The sequence below is a fragment of the Oryzias latipes genome, chromosome 6 (assembly GCF_002234675.1).
Source record: "Oryzias latipes chromosome 6, ASM223467v1".
In the NCBI taxonomy this organism is placed as follows: Eukaryota; Metazoa; Chordata; class Actinopteri; order Beloniformes; family Adrianichthyidae; genus Oryzias; species Oryzias latipes.
The window spans coordinates 1,189,751-1,203,850 of record NC_019864.2 but is presented as its reverse complement, the minus strand read 5'-3'; the positions used below and the strand labels follow the sequence as shown (position 1 = coordinate 1,203,850).

Below are 14,100 nucleotides of genomic sequence, written 5' to 3'. Positions count from 1 at the left end.
GTTGTCTGCGAACAACACGAGTCCTGCAGACTTTACGCTGTCTTCGGGCGGGGGGGAGGCATGTCTGCGCATGCGTGTTTGGCTACGATATTATAAGTATTTATGACTTCAAGATGATATTTTTGGTTTCACATAACGTCATGTAAAATGTGTCATGACAGGCCAGAGATCCTGTTGTCATTAACGTCCCATGTATAATATTTTTAGGAACTAGAAAAGGTGTAAGGTGCTCAAAAGCACTGGAAGCACAACATTTCCCAACAAGACGGATAATGCTTGAATATGTCTTAACACGTCCAAACGTGGAAAATCAGACATGTCTGAACTTTCCCGAACATGTACTAACATGTAGGATCATGGATGAACATTTCTTAACACAAACATGTCGGGTTGTGCCCGTACATGTCTTAACTTTTCTGAATTTGTCCAATTGTGCCGAAAACATCCCTTAATGTGACATTACTTATAACACATTTATTAATTAAAAACATGCCACCTGCTCATAGAAAAACTCTATCAAGTGGAAGCTCATTTCATCATGTGTCATGACAGGGCCGGAGGAGCAAGGAAAGGAAGCTGCTTGGGATCTCAGGAAGTGTGGAAGTGCACTAATGTTTATGTGCAGTACATGAATTTGGCTATAAATGTATGTTTTTTTACTTGACTTTTTTCTCTGTTCTTAAGTTTTCCATCCATCCATCTTCCTCCGCTTATCTGTGACCGGGTCACGGGGGCAGCAGAATGAGCAGAGATGCCCAGACTTCCCTCACCCCAGCCACTTCCTCCAGCTCCTCTGGGGGGACCCCAAGGCGTTCCCAGGCCAGCCGAGAGACGTAGTCTCTCCAGTGTGTCCTGGGTCTTCCCTGGGGCCTCCGCCCAGTGGGACATGCCCGGAACACCTCTCCAGGGAGGCGTCCGAACTAGATGCCCGAGCCACCTCAACTGGCTCCTCTCGATGTGGAGAAGAAGCGGTTCTACTCCGAGCTCTCCGCGGGTGACTGAACTTCCCATCCTATCTCTAAGGGAGCGCCCCGCCCCCCTACAGAGGAAGCTCATTTCAGCCGCTTGTATTCAGGACCTCGTTCTTTCAGTCAAGACCCAGAGCTCATGACCATTGGTGAGTACTGGAACAAAGATCGACCGGTAAATAGAGAACTTTGCTTTTAGGCTCAGCTCTCTCTTCACCACGACGGACCGATAGAGCGACCGCATAACTTCCTTCTATATATTTTTTCAATTCTATTTTCAACATTGACCAGTCTTTAAATAGCTGGAGAGCTTTTTTCAGCCAAACAAACAAACTGGCTCTGTTGTGAGATGCTGCTGATAAAGTTGCATTCACAGTTGATTCATGACTTTTATTATATTTAAAATGATCTTTTTTTTAATGACTGTCCAATTAATTAAGTTTGTTGTATTAATCTGCCACATCTTAAAGTCTGGTCTGTGAAAATATTTTCAGACATTAAACCAGTTTGTGGTCACATACTTGTGACGCACACAAAACAGCTCATTGACATAGCATCAGAGAATCATAGCATGGGCGAGGGAGGAGCTGCAGACAAAACAAGACCCTTTTCAGTATGGTCTCCATACAATTACAATATCATTAAGTTCAGGAGAACCACAAACTGCAATCATCTCCTCTTCCATCAGGTGACCCAATGCAAAGCTTCACCAAAGTTCAGCTATTTGCACTCTGTGACAGAAACTTGGCTGCACAGCACATTGTTTCCAGAGTTCAAATATCTGAAGTTTTGCATTGGGTCACTAGATCAGGAACTACGCTTTGGTATTTTCGTGTTGATCTTATTAGCGGCTGGAGTCCAAAATCAAATGGAGGAAGAGTTGATGATTGCCGTCGGTATAAAAGGGTTTATATATTTTGCTAGAAATGGTATCAAAATAAAGATTAGTCCACAAAATCTTATTTTGTGGGATTTTCCACCAAAACAATAGCAAATATCTACGTTTTGTTCATGGCAGGCAGATAATTAAGTCACCTGAGCTAAGAAAGCTCGTAGAAAAAGAAACTAAAACGTAGCCATCTTACAATTTAAAGCCTGTTTTTGTAAAACTATGTTTGTCCCTGTGGCCAACCCAAAAACCTTGGAATGGTTTTGATTCTTGTCATGTCACAGACAGTGAAGATGCAGGCATCAGTAGAGACTGTCTGACAGTCTCAAAAGCTACTGCACGATGTGTGATGAGATAGGACCTTGCCAGAGTTTTAAACCCTATTTTCAGTATGGATCCACAGTTAAACATGGGGGGGCAGGGCGGTAGTTGTTTGATCATTTGTTGAATTTTGAACTTCTATCCAAGCATTCATTCTAAAATACACTGTATTGTAATATGGTATATACAGTGCTGAGCACTGTATATACCATATTACTACAGACAATGAAACTAATAATCAGAGGTGGATTTGTAATCAATTAATCTATTGCCATAAACTTTATTCCAAATATTTTGTGTGTACAATAAACAAAATGTGACATTTTTCCCTTAGAGGAAAACTTCCCCTAAAAAAGACACAAAGATGAACAGAAAAATCAATATGTGCATACCATAATGAACTAATGATGTGGTCAAGTTTGCACATTTAAAGATTTTGGCTCCCAGATTTGTAATTAACATTCAGTGTGTCCAACAGCATCTGTAGTGTGCGGAGCATATGACAATAAGATTGAAGAGTAACAATAAGTGCAGATCACTTTTTTCTAACATAGAACTGCATTCATTTTCTGTTCCTAAACCAACGGCTTATTTTTACAAAAGAATAGCAAAGTGTTTGTTAGAAACTCTAAAAATGATTCACTCTCAGCCTCACGTCAGTTTTTATGTGGGGATGAAAGTGTGACTCTCAAGTGGGAGGAGTCAAAACCAAACTCAGACTTTTTCCAGTTTGTGAAACAGCTCATCTTGAATTTGGTCAGGATTTCTATTGAGTTAGCTTTTTGGGAAAAGACCCTGGGAATAGAATGTGCCTTTAGTTACTTTTGTTTTTAAATGTCCTTTAGCCCCCCCACCCCCTCAGACAAAGACTGACACGCAACAGCTTTAATTCATTTAAAACATCTAAAAGTACAAATCATTTTTAAGAAAATCAGAACTTCTCAAGCATCAGTTTAAGTTTCTCTCCGCAAAAACATTTTCATCATTTTCCCTCTTGCGGCATGAGAAAAAAAAAAGGAAAAAGGGACAGTTGTTTTCCTTCTGGGTCAAAAAGGTCCAACCTGATCCTGTCCTTTGCTCAAATGGACAATTCAATCACGCACAAACACACACTGAGGCTCAGTCGTCTGGTTCCGTCACGCACTGCTCCACGATCTCTCGAAGGTTGGGGTTCTCCATAGCGGCGGCCACTCGCTCCTTATCATTGATTTGTTTGTTTACTGGTCACAGAAAAATATAGAAATGACAAAAAGTTGCATGAAAGCATCCAAGCTCGTGACAAATCAAAACAGGGAACATGAGACAGACATGCATGTGTCCTGATGGAGGGAAGTTTCATGACAGCAGAGAAACTTACTGTCTTCCTCTGTAGAATGGGTTCCTTCTGAAAGGTAAATTTCCAGCTTGAAACAAAAGACAGACAACAGAAAATTTCAGTTTACGCTGAAGGAAAAGAGGTGAAGGTCTAGAGACAAACTGGTACTGATGATAGAGAGATGAGACACTAGGCCTGCACAATATACCGCAAATTTATCGTTATCGCAATATCCAGCTCTGCAATATGCATATCGCAAAAGATGGCGAATATCGCAACAAATCGCAAACCCAAAATGTGTTAAAACAATCTTCTAGCAGCTTGAAGCATTTAACGAATCAAATAAATCCCTTTATGCTTTGACCAATCAGATGGACGCCTTCCCATTGTTGACCAATCAGATGGAGGCCTATTATGTTAACCCTGGTCCTGAAGAGCCTCAACCCTGCCTGTTTTCCAGCTCTCCTTAACCAGCTTGCTGTTGATTGGCTGACTCAAGTGATTTCACATCCTGATTGACTGAACACACCTGATTTTGGTTATCATTATCGAGCAGTCTAGGGCAGGGGTGGGCAATTCCAGGCCTCGAGGACCGGTGTGTCTGCATGATTTCAAGATAGCCTTTCCCTACTCATGGCTTATTACCTGGTTCAGGTGTGTCCAGCCAATTAGAACATGCCAGAGCAGGGTATGCTGGAAAACATGCAGGAATGCGGCCCTCAGTGCCCACCTCTGGTCTAGGGAGAATTGGAAAACAGGGTTGAGGCTCTTGAGGACCAGGGTTAGCCACCCTGACGTTTGTCCCCCATGTCGATGAGGGTCATTTGGAGTATAATTTTTAAACTGTTGCAATGAAATGGGAATGATGTTTTTGTTTATTTTTCTATTTGTTTATTTACCGCAAATTTATCGTTATCGCAATATTGATCACTAATATCCCATATCGCAAGTTTTCCTCATATCGTGCAGCCCTATGAGACACTAACTTCCCTTATCTGCCTACTCACTGCTTTTAGAACCAGAACCAGGAGTTCCTATTTTCCAAATATACTTATGTTCAGGTGTTGAAGCTAACGTGGTGACCTCTGGAGCAGCAGTTCTTAAACTACAGTAAGTGCAATCTTGGGGTACACAAAAAGCCATGGGGGTATATCAGAGGAGAAAGAGAAACAATCAGAAATTGTAATTCGGTTTAAAATGTTTGATTGGCACGTGACTAAGTTTTCTCAGAGCAATGCTGAATTGGACAATTGGATATTAAAAAAAAAACATCCAACTCCAGCTTCGACAACCAGTCAGCTCTCAGCTGAAGACATTCTTACCATGACCTCATAGGTTAAAAAACGTATTTATCAAATCGGTTTGCTAGCACTGATGAGTCTATAGGCAGCAACTAGCACGGCCAGTGATGATCCTGTGGAAAGGGATGAGTGAAGAGTTGAATGCAGAGCCTTGAACCTAGAGAGAGCATGTCGCCTCAGACTAACTAACACACATCTGGGGCTGGCGGCGCAGTAACGTAGTCACCTCCAGGAGACTTGACGGCTCACATGACTGGATACGTAACCCATTTACTGCTGTGCCTACTTTGGTTTCAGGATCTGACCAGGAGAACCTAACAGAGAATCCCACAGACAGGTCTCTGTAGGCAGAGTTTACTTCTAAAACCCTGGCATATTTCTGGATAGTACAACGGAATGAACAGCCTGTGCTGGCTAAGCGTGCTGTCAAGACTGATGCTTTTTGCCACCAAATAACCTGTGCAAAAGTGGACTCTCTTCCATTCACACACGAAAACTAAATACAGATCATGACTTTGGGTGGAAAGTGGTTTAAGACTCAGCCTTTCACAGATTGAGCCAAACAATGAAGAACTGTGTTCATCTAAACAGCACATCCATTACAAAGTGATGAGCTCCACTTGAAGTGGTTAAGTTTGCATCTGTTTTTCTGTAAGCATGCGCAGTGAATGCAGGAAGGAAGATGCATGTGTGGGGCAGCGTGCAGCTGGACAACAGGAAGGCTCACCTTGTGTTTGAAAGGCAAACAGCGCTGCAGCTTCACTTGTAGGCACAAACCTGCAAACATAGCAAGGTTCAGAAGACAACCGACACTGGAGCTTATTCCAAGAAAGAGGCCCAACTTAGCCGAAGCTGTATAGGCAGAGTTTAAGCTGGAAACATAAGAAAAAAAATTGACCTGTTCTAACTAGGACAAGTCTGAATTTGTCACACAGACACGAGAATGTCATCATCAGGGAAGCTCAGATTTAGGGATTAACCATAACAACAGATCAACAAAAACCCAATATTAAATGTATGTTATAGAAACTAACTGAAGCCTCGAAAGTGTCTTTTCCAACAGAGCTTTCAGCCTCACACGATGATTTGACATGCTAAATAATATCATTTTTATAATGATCTTATAATTAGTTAAGAATATGGTTTTCCTTACAATAAAAATGTGTGACAAACATGTATGTTCAGTATAGCAGCTGGAACTTTTTGAAAGTGTTATTAGTTCAATCCAACAATGTATTTTTGTGCTCATTAGGACCGCTCTGATTATATACAATGATTTCTAATGAATCACCCCTGCTGTGAGTCTGCATTCCTGAGCATAGTCCTTATCTGTTTGTGGTACAGGCTGTTTACAACTGCAGCTGCTTGGCTCCAGTGATCACAATCACTGACCAGAACCAGCCTGTTCACGGCGGCAGACCCAACACCCTGACCCACGTCCATTTAGAAGCAGAATGACTTTGTAGCTACAACGACCAAACCTAATCTAAATGTCTTTTCCGGGATTCAGGGCCTTACACCTATGTATTATATGCTATGTAGTATGTTTAATAGTCAAGAAAAAAAGGTAAATGGTGTATACTTGTATAGCGCTTTAGTACCTTCTTAGAAGGTCCATAGTGATTTACAGTCACAGTCCCATTCATATACTGATGGCACTACCTATAACCACCAGGAGCAATGGGGAGTTCAGTGTTGTGCCAGCAATCCAATCTTCCAATCAGAGGTCGACCGCTCTAACTTTGCACCACGACAGCCACTGAAGAAAGCCTGAATGGATGACTGGACTGAGCAGAGCTTCTTCTGTGTTGCTGTCAGTAGGAATTACCAATAAACCCCTTTACTGAGCCCTCTAGTTGTTCTTAGTGGGAAAATGACAAATATATTAGTTTTTTTTTTAATCAGAAAATAAGTCACTCCACAGTATAAGTCGCACCCCTGGCCAAACTGCAAAAAACATGACTTATTCTCTGAACACACATTAAGTTAAACTTTACTCAGCAATGGAAAGAACACCTGACCAAGAAAAGCAGACCTGTTAAAGTTTTTTGCTATTGCTAAACATTTCAGATGAGTTAGTTTTTTCACAGAACAGGAAATAGGATATTCATTACCAACAGGTCATGTTTTTCTTTCTAAAGATTTAATAACTCCGGTTCAGCTCCTGGTCAGGTCCTCTGTTCTTGTGGCTCTGGGTCCTGTCCTCGTGTCTCCATCAGTTACTCACCAATGAGAGTAGCAAGGGAGCAGTGAGGGACGGTGGGGGAAAACTTGATGATGATCAGGTACTCGTCCTCTCCCAGATCCTGGACCTCCACACATTTCTCCGTCACCACCTCCAGTTCCTCCAGCGTGTTGGGTTTCTCTGGGTCCCGGATCGATCGGATCACATCTGTTGAACGGCAGGAAAAAGCGCCTTTGAGGATCAGATCGGACTGAAGTCGCTTTCAAGGAGAAGGCTGGGGTTGACATAGCTCAGAAATTTGGGCCAGTGGTTTTTGAAATTTACTGGCCCTGCCAGAAAGTTACTGGCCCGACACCGCACACAGCGCGACCCGCCGCCGCAGGCGGCACCCAAAGCGACGGACGCCTTAACTTTAGGGCATTCCCCCCCGGAAAATTTTAATATGGTGCAATTTGATGCATTCTGGTGACATCTATTACTTATTTATACACTTTTCAATTACTGAAAATAGACCATATCATACTTATATCTGCTCTAGTCTGTTTCAGATTTTTTGAAGAGAGCACTTCAGTGTAGTAGGCAACACTAGTTAAGAAGTTTTCATGCTGCTTCTAATCACTGCTATTTCACATTTGTTCGTAATCAATAGTTAAGAAGTTTTATTTAGTTTTTTACTTTTTAGATCCTTAATTACCGTTATGTTGTTCAAATTTGCAGAGTTACTTGTTTAAAGTTGCAAAGTTACAATTACTTTTTAGTTACTTTAGTTACTTAATTAAATTGAATTAAATAATTGAAAAATTAAATTACTGAGATCATTTAGCTTTAGACTAGAAATACTTACTGCTAACAGTGTTGTAAAGAAAAACAAAATTAAGTACTTTGACATTACAGGGCTCGACATAGCCATTTGTCCGCTGGCCCGGTCCTGTTTTTCGAGCAGTGCGGACCACAAGACTTTACTTTTCACTTGTCCGCTCGGGCCACTAAAATATCTAACGGTTTATATATTCTTCACCTTTTTCAATAAAGTAAATTTTGCGAAAAGGTGTAGATTTAACTCGTCTTCATAATTTAGTTTTTCTGCTAGTCCTGTGTTCAGACTTCAAGGGTTTCTATGGGAAACCTTTGATCACTTCTCCTTCTCTCCCGCCTGCGCGCGCGCGGCTTTCACTGCCGAGCACCACGCGGCACGCGCTCACTACTTTTTTTTTTCAAACTTTATTGAATGTAACAATTCAATACAAAACAATGTTAAACAGCAACAACGAAGGAACAAGCCAGTGGGTTATTATTACATTTGATTATAAATCCGACACCGTCACTGAAGAGACACTGAAGCATGTCAGAGATGTGGAAGACATGGCAGGAATAGATAGGAATATGTTGGATGGAGTAGTGGGTATAATTAGTAGTATGGACAGCAAGATATTTAATGAATGCATTGAAGATGAAACTGTATCCACTAAGCTTTAAGCTGAATGTCAAAGAATCAAAGGCAACTCCAAATACCTGAATCTCAGACTCAAATGCAGTAGAATGTTAAACTACTTAATTTTGTTTTTCTTTACAACACTGTAAGCAGTAAGTATTTCTAGTTCGCTGAATGATCTCAGTTAGACCTGCACAATATGAGGAAAACTCGCGATATGCGATATCAGAGATTAAAATTGCGATAACGATATAATTTGCGGTATATAAACAAACAGCAAAATAACCAAATAACCATTCCCAGTTTAAAAATTATACTCCAAATGACCCACGTTGACATAGGTTACAAACATCTAACATAACAGGGCTCCATCTGATTGGTCAACAATGTGAAGGCGTCCATCCGATTGGTCAAATGCATTAAGGGATTTATTTGATTCGTTAAATGGTTCAAGCTGCCATTAGATTGTTTTAACAAATTTAAGGTTTATGATTTATTGCGATATTTGCCGTTAAAAGCACCATGAAAACTTCTGAACTAGTGTTACCTACTACACTGCAGTGCTCTCTTCAAAACATCTGAAACAGACTAGAGCAGATTTAAGTTTGATATGGTCTATTTTCAGTCATTGAAAAGTGTAGAAATAAGTGATGTCACCAGAATGCACCAAATTGCACCATATTAAAAGTTTCCGGGGGGGCATGCCCCCGGACCCCCCTAAAGTTGCAAGCACCTGCGAAGCGGCGGGTCCCGCTATGCGCGGTGTCGGGCCAGTAACTTTCAGGCAGGGCCAGTAACTTTCAGGCAGGGCCAGTAAGTTTCAAAAACTACTGGCCAGTGCAAATTTCTGGGCTATGTCAACCCCTGCATTATACTGCATTTGAGTCTGAGATTCAGGTATTTGGAGTTGCCTTTGATTCTTTGACATTCAGCTTAAAGCTTAGTGCAGGGGTGCTCACACTTTTTTGGCCTGTGAGCTACTTTTGAATCGACAATGTCTTAAAGATCTACCTATAAAATATGTATGTAAGTTTGTATATATACACCGGTATATATATATATATATATATATATATATATATATATATATATATATATATATATATATATATAAAGACATTCTCAATAGATCGCCGATTTCTGGAGTCACCATGGAAATGCGTGGTGAAAAAAAAAGAAAGCGCTACCCCTCAGTGAGACGGATTCTGAGATTTTAATGATGGCAAATGAAGATTATACGTCCATCAAAAAAGTAATACGGCTGCATCATCAAAAGAAAGAGTTTCTGCTTGTAGTAGAAGAACAGAAAAAGTAAACGCACGAGTTTCTGATCTTGTTTCCATTTTCCATGTGACGCATATATATATATATATTATCCAATTTTGCCAACTTAAATGAATTACTTCTATTGGTAACAAATAATTGAGTCAAATTTATTCTACCTAATTTTTTACGTCTATAAAACTCAATAATTGTTTCTACAACTCAAATTTACATATTTATTTAACTAAATGTCATATTACTCCAATTCAATTAATATTTTTCCATCTTAATTATTTATATTTCTTGAACTCTCATATGTCTAACTTTGAGCCGGCAGATATGCTCATTTTTATAACAATAAAAAGGACGAAAAAAAATCACGGAGTGCATAAATTCATTAAAGAATTTACCGTCAATGCCATTACAATAATAATTGGTAGGGGTGCTATATAAACTCACCATCCTCTCCTTCGCTCTCACTCATGGTGCAGAGACGTAAGCATAGTAGGACAAAATAACTCGGCAAATCACAGTAAAACAGCTAAATAACTAAACACATTTGGTCAAAAACCCACACTTACAGTAAACCCTTGTTTTTCGCGGGGGTTACGTTCCAAAAAGAACCGTGATAGACAAAATCCGTGAAGTAGAAACCTCTATTTTTTTACAATAATTATCTAATTAAATACTCTATTATACATTGAAAAGAAAGAACAAACCATTTTACAGGCTCAAGCATACTTTAGAAACATTTTTTTCAACAAATAACTTCTGTACTGTCAAATAATAATTTTAATCATCAATGTGAACAGAAGGCTTCAAGTCGCGGAGATTAGCCCCGCCCACCGCGACCCGAGTTTTGGATTAAACGGGAGAAAATGTAAAATGACTATGAAAAAAATACAAAGTACAGTGGGACAAATAGTGACTCAGGTGTATTTCACTGCTCTTCAGAGTGAGCAGCTGCATCCTGACTCCGCTCTGCAGTGTTTTCTTCTTCTGAAGCCCGCGGTGCAGCTGTGTTTGTTCAGGAAAAGAAGATAGTGATAGGCTGTTGATGTCGCTCTTATTTCTTCTTTGCAAAAAGATCCTTACACACTGACATGCCACCATCAAGAGAATTTTCACGTACGTAATGTAAATTTGACAAGCTGTTTTACGTACATGCACATATTAAACTGCAACATCATTGACGCACATGTAGAGAAGAAGCGGAGTGACTTTTTAGCCAATGAGAATGCAGAACACAATGCACGATGCAAATCCGTAAAGTGGCAAAACCGTGAAAAATAAACCGCGTTATAGCGAGGGATCACTGTAAACCCAAATCCGTCCAGACAGGCAAAGGGGATGGTATCCCACAATCCCTTGCAGTACAGATCTAACAGCACCACCAAAGTTACACTTACTTAATTGAATTAATTTGAATGAAAGTAAAATAAATGTCTGAAAACTATGTGTTATTTTTTAAGTTGACTTAACAAAAAAAATTATTTATCTTAACTGAAGCAAATAATTAAGTTGGATAAAAGTAAAAAAGTATATTTTTCCAAAATCCATATGTGGTCTTATCACCCTCTCATGGTGGAAAAACTAAAGTATTATCTGAGCTTCTTCATCCACTAAATCATCTTTAAATGGACACACCATGCTGCTTCACCTCTCTGAAAACAAACTAAACTTCAACTAAACCTGCTCAAGACCATGTTATGTTCAGAGCATGAGCTACTATGGCAACTTGACATATCCTGAAACATACCTCCATTTCTGGAACCGAAAGCTGAGGTTATCAACTTCCTTAGACTCAAATTTACCGTGGGAGCTAGCATAACCTGCTTTCTGGAATACCTCCCTGGTCCATCCAATAAGTTTGAAATGTTTGGTAACACGTGATCTCAGCTCCTGACAAGTGACGTAGCTAAGATCGGACCGAGTGCGCTTACCGTAAACTTCTAACGCCTTTTCCTCCATTTTTGTCCTTTTATCCGCACCCCTTTTTTCAACAAGCTGTAAAACCTGAGAGACGCTCAGCAATGCGAGGCGCAACACCGACTCCATACTCCTAAAAGCGCCATAATAAACGAACCCGACCGAAGCGACGACAGACTGAGGAGGAAGTGAAAGACGGAGGGCGGGGCTTAGACTTTCACCAGATCTGCAACAATGAACATGGAGGAAAGATTTTCTTTGTCACACGGGCTGGTGTTTTGCAGATCTACGTTTGGTGCTTGCTGCGTTTGTCAGCACTAACGTTTGCTGGCTCTATTCGGGAAAAGCAATCGATCAACGACACTGCTGTGAGCTAAAAAAGAAAAACTGAAGCAGTTTTGTTGTTATCTCATTTAAACTAAACATAATCATGTCAAATTTTCAGTTCGCATTGCCGAACATGTACTGCAATGGCCATAGACATAGTTACACTAGAGTTACATTAGAAGAGTGAGGAGCTGCTTTAAGAACATGAGCACAAATCACAAAAAATATTACATCACAACAAATGTGTGATTAGTATGAATGATTCTTAATGATTACCCGTTGTGGGATTTGTAATATTTTACAATACAAATTTTGTAATGCTTGTGTTTTTTAATGATCTGCTCTTGTAAATTATAAAAAACTGACCATAAGTTAAAAACCGGATAATGGTATCTAAAATGACTAAATCAAAAATTAAAATTTCATATCTAAGTCTGGTTTCTCTGACTCGTTTTCTATCAATTGATTAAACTGCTTTATAAACTCCATTAAAAAAATTAAGTAAACATTTAATGGATCAAATGTGTGATGTACCGGATGCATAAAAGCTAATATGTCTATTTATGATTAGGAGTAATTATAATTGAATTATTTACGCATGTGTGTATGTATACATACTTAATATTTTCCCATTCTATCGTCTTTAGTTTTACTTGCTTGAAACAATTCATTTACCAACATTTCTCACTATGTTTCCAAACGATCGACTAGCTCGTCTTTCGATTATTTCTCGTCCCTCTTCCATTGGTCCGAGAGAGTCAGCTGACACGTGCCCGCGTGACCGAGCAGCTGTTTGCAGGAGGAAGCAGCTCTCGGACCTCCTTCGTTCACGCAGATCTCTGCCTTTGCTTTCAGATGTGGGCTGATCGCCGCCGTCCATGAGCTCTGGGTTCGGGGGTCGGGCGGTGACGCTGGAGGCTGCTCAGCCGCCGAGCAGCCGCTCCATGGAGGTGGCCGTTTACCCGGAAACCCCCTTCCGCGGGGGGGTAGCAGACATCCAGAAGGCTGAGCTATGTGCTGGGGGGTCCCTGCTGGGGTGTCTGCGTGTAGGGGGCCGCCTGGCTGTGTGGGACCCATCGAACAAGGACGCGCCCCCCGTCGCGGCGGAAGGCTGCTTTGTGGAGTGAGTAGAGATGACGCTCAGAGTCAGCTGTGTGACACTTCCGGTCTGTAGCACATCTGGCCGTCATAGAATCTGTAAAGCAGCTTCTCTCACACATTTTGCCTTCAGATCTCTGTGTTTGTGAGTTTCTTTGACCTACATCTACACGTGAAAAAATCTAGCCTTTCAAAACGCTTGTAAAATTAAAACAAAAAAGGTTACAACATTTGAACAGATACTAAATAAATACTGCATAGGTTGGATTTCACTTTTTAAAAACACCTTCATGCATGGACTTTGTTGCACCAGGCCAAGTCTTTTGGAGTCTGATCATCCGCAGGTAGAAGGTGTCTTGCAGGCTCCTGATGTTCTGAGAGAGCGTTTCTGTGAGGGCTTAGCAAGGATCATGTGTGCTCTTTTAAGTCCATGCATGTTTGCGATGTCCGCCAGTTCCAGCATTGACTGTATATGAGAACAGGACGGGAAGAACCTGCTGGCTCCAAGAAGCCAAAATCCTGTACACTTCAATAAACAGCTGTTACTCAGTCACTCAGTCAGAATAAACATTCTTGCTCTGATACTTTTTTTTTTACATTGGTAATCCTTTTTTATTTTTAATGTTATTTTTTTTATAGTGCCAGTTATTTAAGTTATATACTGACCAGTGCCTGTGCCATCAAAATAGAGGGGCCTGCCACCATTCAAAATATTTGATTGACTTGTAGATTCGGACAGCTCTACAAAATGGCAATCACCCTATGTTTACCAGTTTCTCCTAAGCCCCCTTTCAAGGGGGAAGGTTGTGGCCCTCCAGCTGGCTCACTCCTGATTGGTGAGGGTAGTCACTATACTAACAGGATAAAGGAAAGCTTCTCTTCTTGTTGTGTCTCCACTGTCTGTGCCTTTTCATATACATATGATGCAAACAAAGCGATGTCCAATCACAAGCTTGCCCGTACCGGGTCCGATCAGTTATTGGCTGAAGGCGAACCGCGGTGAGGGATATGTGTTGTGCTCACTAAACACATGAAAACCTTTAAACAATAACTGAATAAGTTAATATGACAA

The 14,100-nt window shown here is 40.6% G+C and overlaps 2 protein-coding genes across 4 annotated transcripts in view; one reads left to right on the top strand and one right to left on the bottom strand.

Moving 5' to 3' along the window:
- Positions 1-2,438: 2,438 nt before the first annotated feature.
- Positions 2,439-12,122, bottom strand: fam96a (family with sequence similarity 96 member A). The gene is made up of 5 exons (XM_023955435.1): positions 11,618-12,122; positions 7,022-7,186; positions 5,522-5,571; positions 3,536-3,581; positions 2,439-3,398 (listed from the first exon to the last, which is right to left on the bottom strand). Exons 1-5 carry the CDS (start codon positions 11,730-11,732, stop codon positions 3,298-3,300), a joined length of 477 nt encoding a protein of 158 aa, XP_023811203.1. The 5' UTR covers positions 11,733-12,122; the 3' UTR covers positions 2,439-3,297.
- A 437-nt stretch (positions 12,123-12,559) lies between these two features.
- Positions 12,560-14,100, top strand: part of spg11 (SPG11, spatacsin vesicle trafficking associated) — a 43,871-nt gene continuing 42,330 nt past the window's right edge. The window contains exon 1 of one of the 3 annotated variants that reach the window (XM_023955432.1): positions 12,560-13,053. In XM_023955432.1, the coding sequence (XP_023811200.1) occupies positions 12,809-13,053 (245 nt within the window). In that variant the 5' untranslated portion in view covers positions 12,560-12,808. The remainder of the gene's footprint in view (positions 13,054-14,100) is intronic. The other 2 variants (XM_023955434.1, XM_023955433.1) reach the window with 2 other exon arrangements.

What these genes read in the sequence shown, in the direction of transcription:
- fam96a (XM_023955435.1), bottom strand. Translation starts at nt 11,732, where the DNA reads ATGGAGTCGGTGTTGCGCCTCGCATTGCTGAGCGTCTCTCAGGTTTTA. An exon ending in GTTTGCCTTTCAAACACAAG is followed by an intron (nt 3,582 to 5,521) that starts GTGAGCCTTCCT and finishes TTTTGTTTCAAG; the next exon opens with CTGGAAATTTACCTTTCAGA. An exon ending in CCATTCTACAGAGGAAGACA is followed by an intron (nt 3,399 to 3,535) that starts GTAAGTTTCTCT and finishes TTCTGTGACCAG; the next exon opens with TAAACAAACAAATCAATGAT.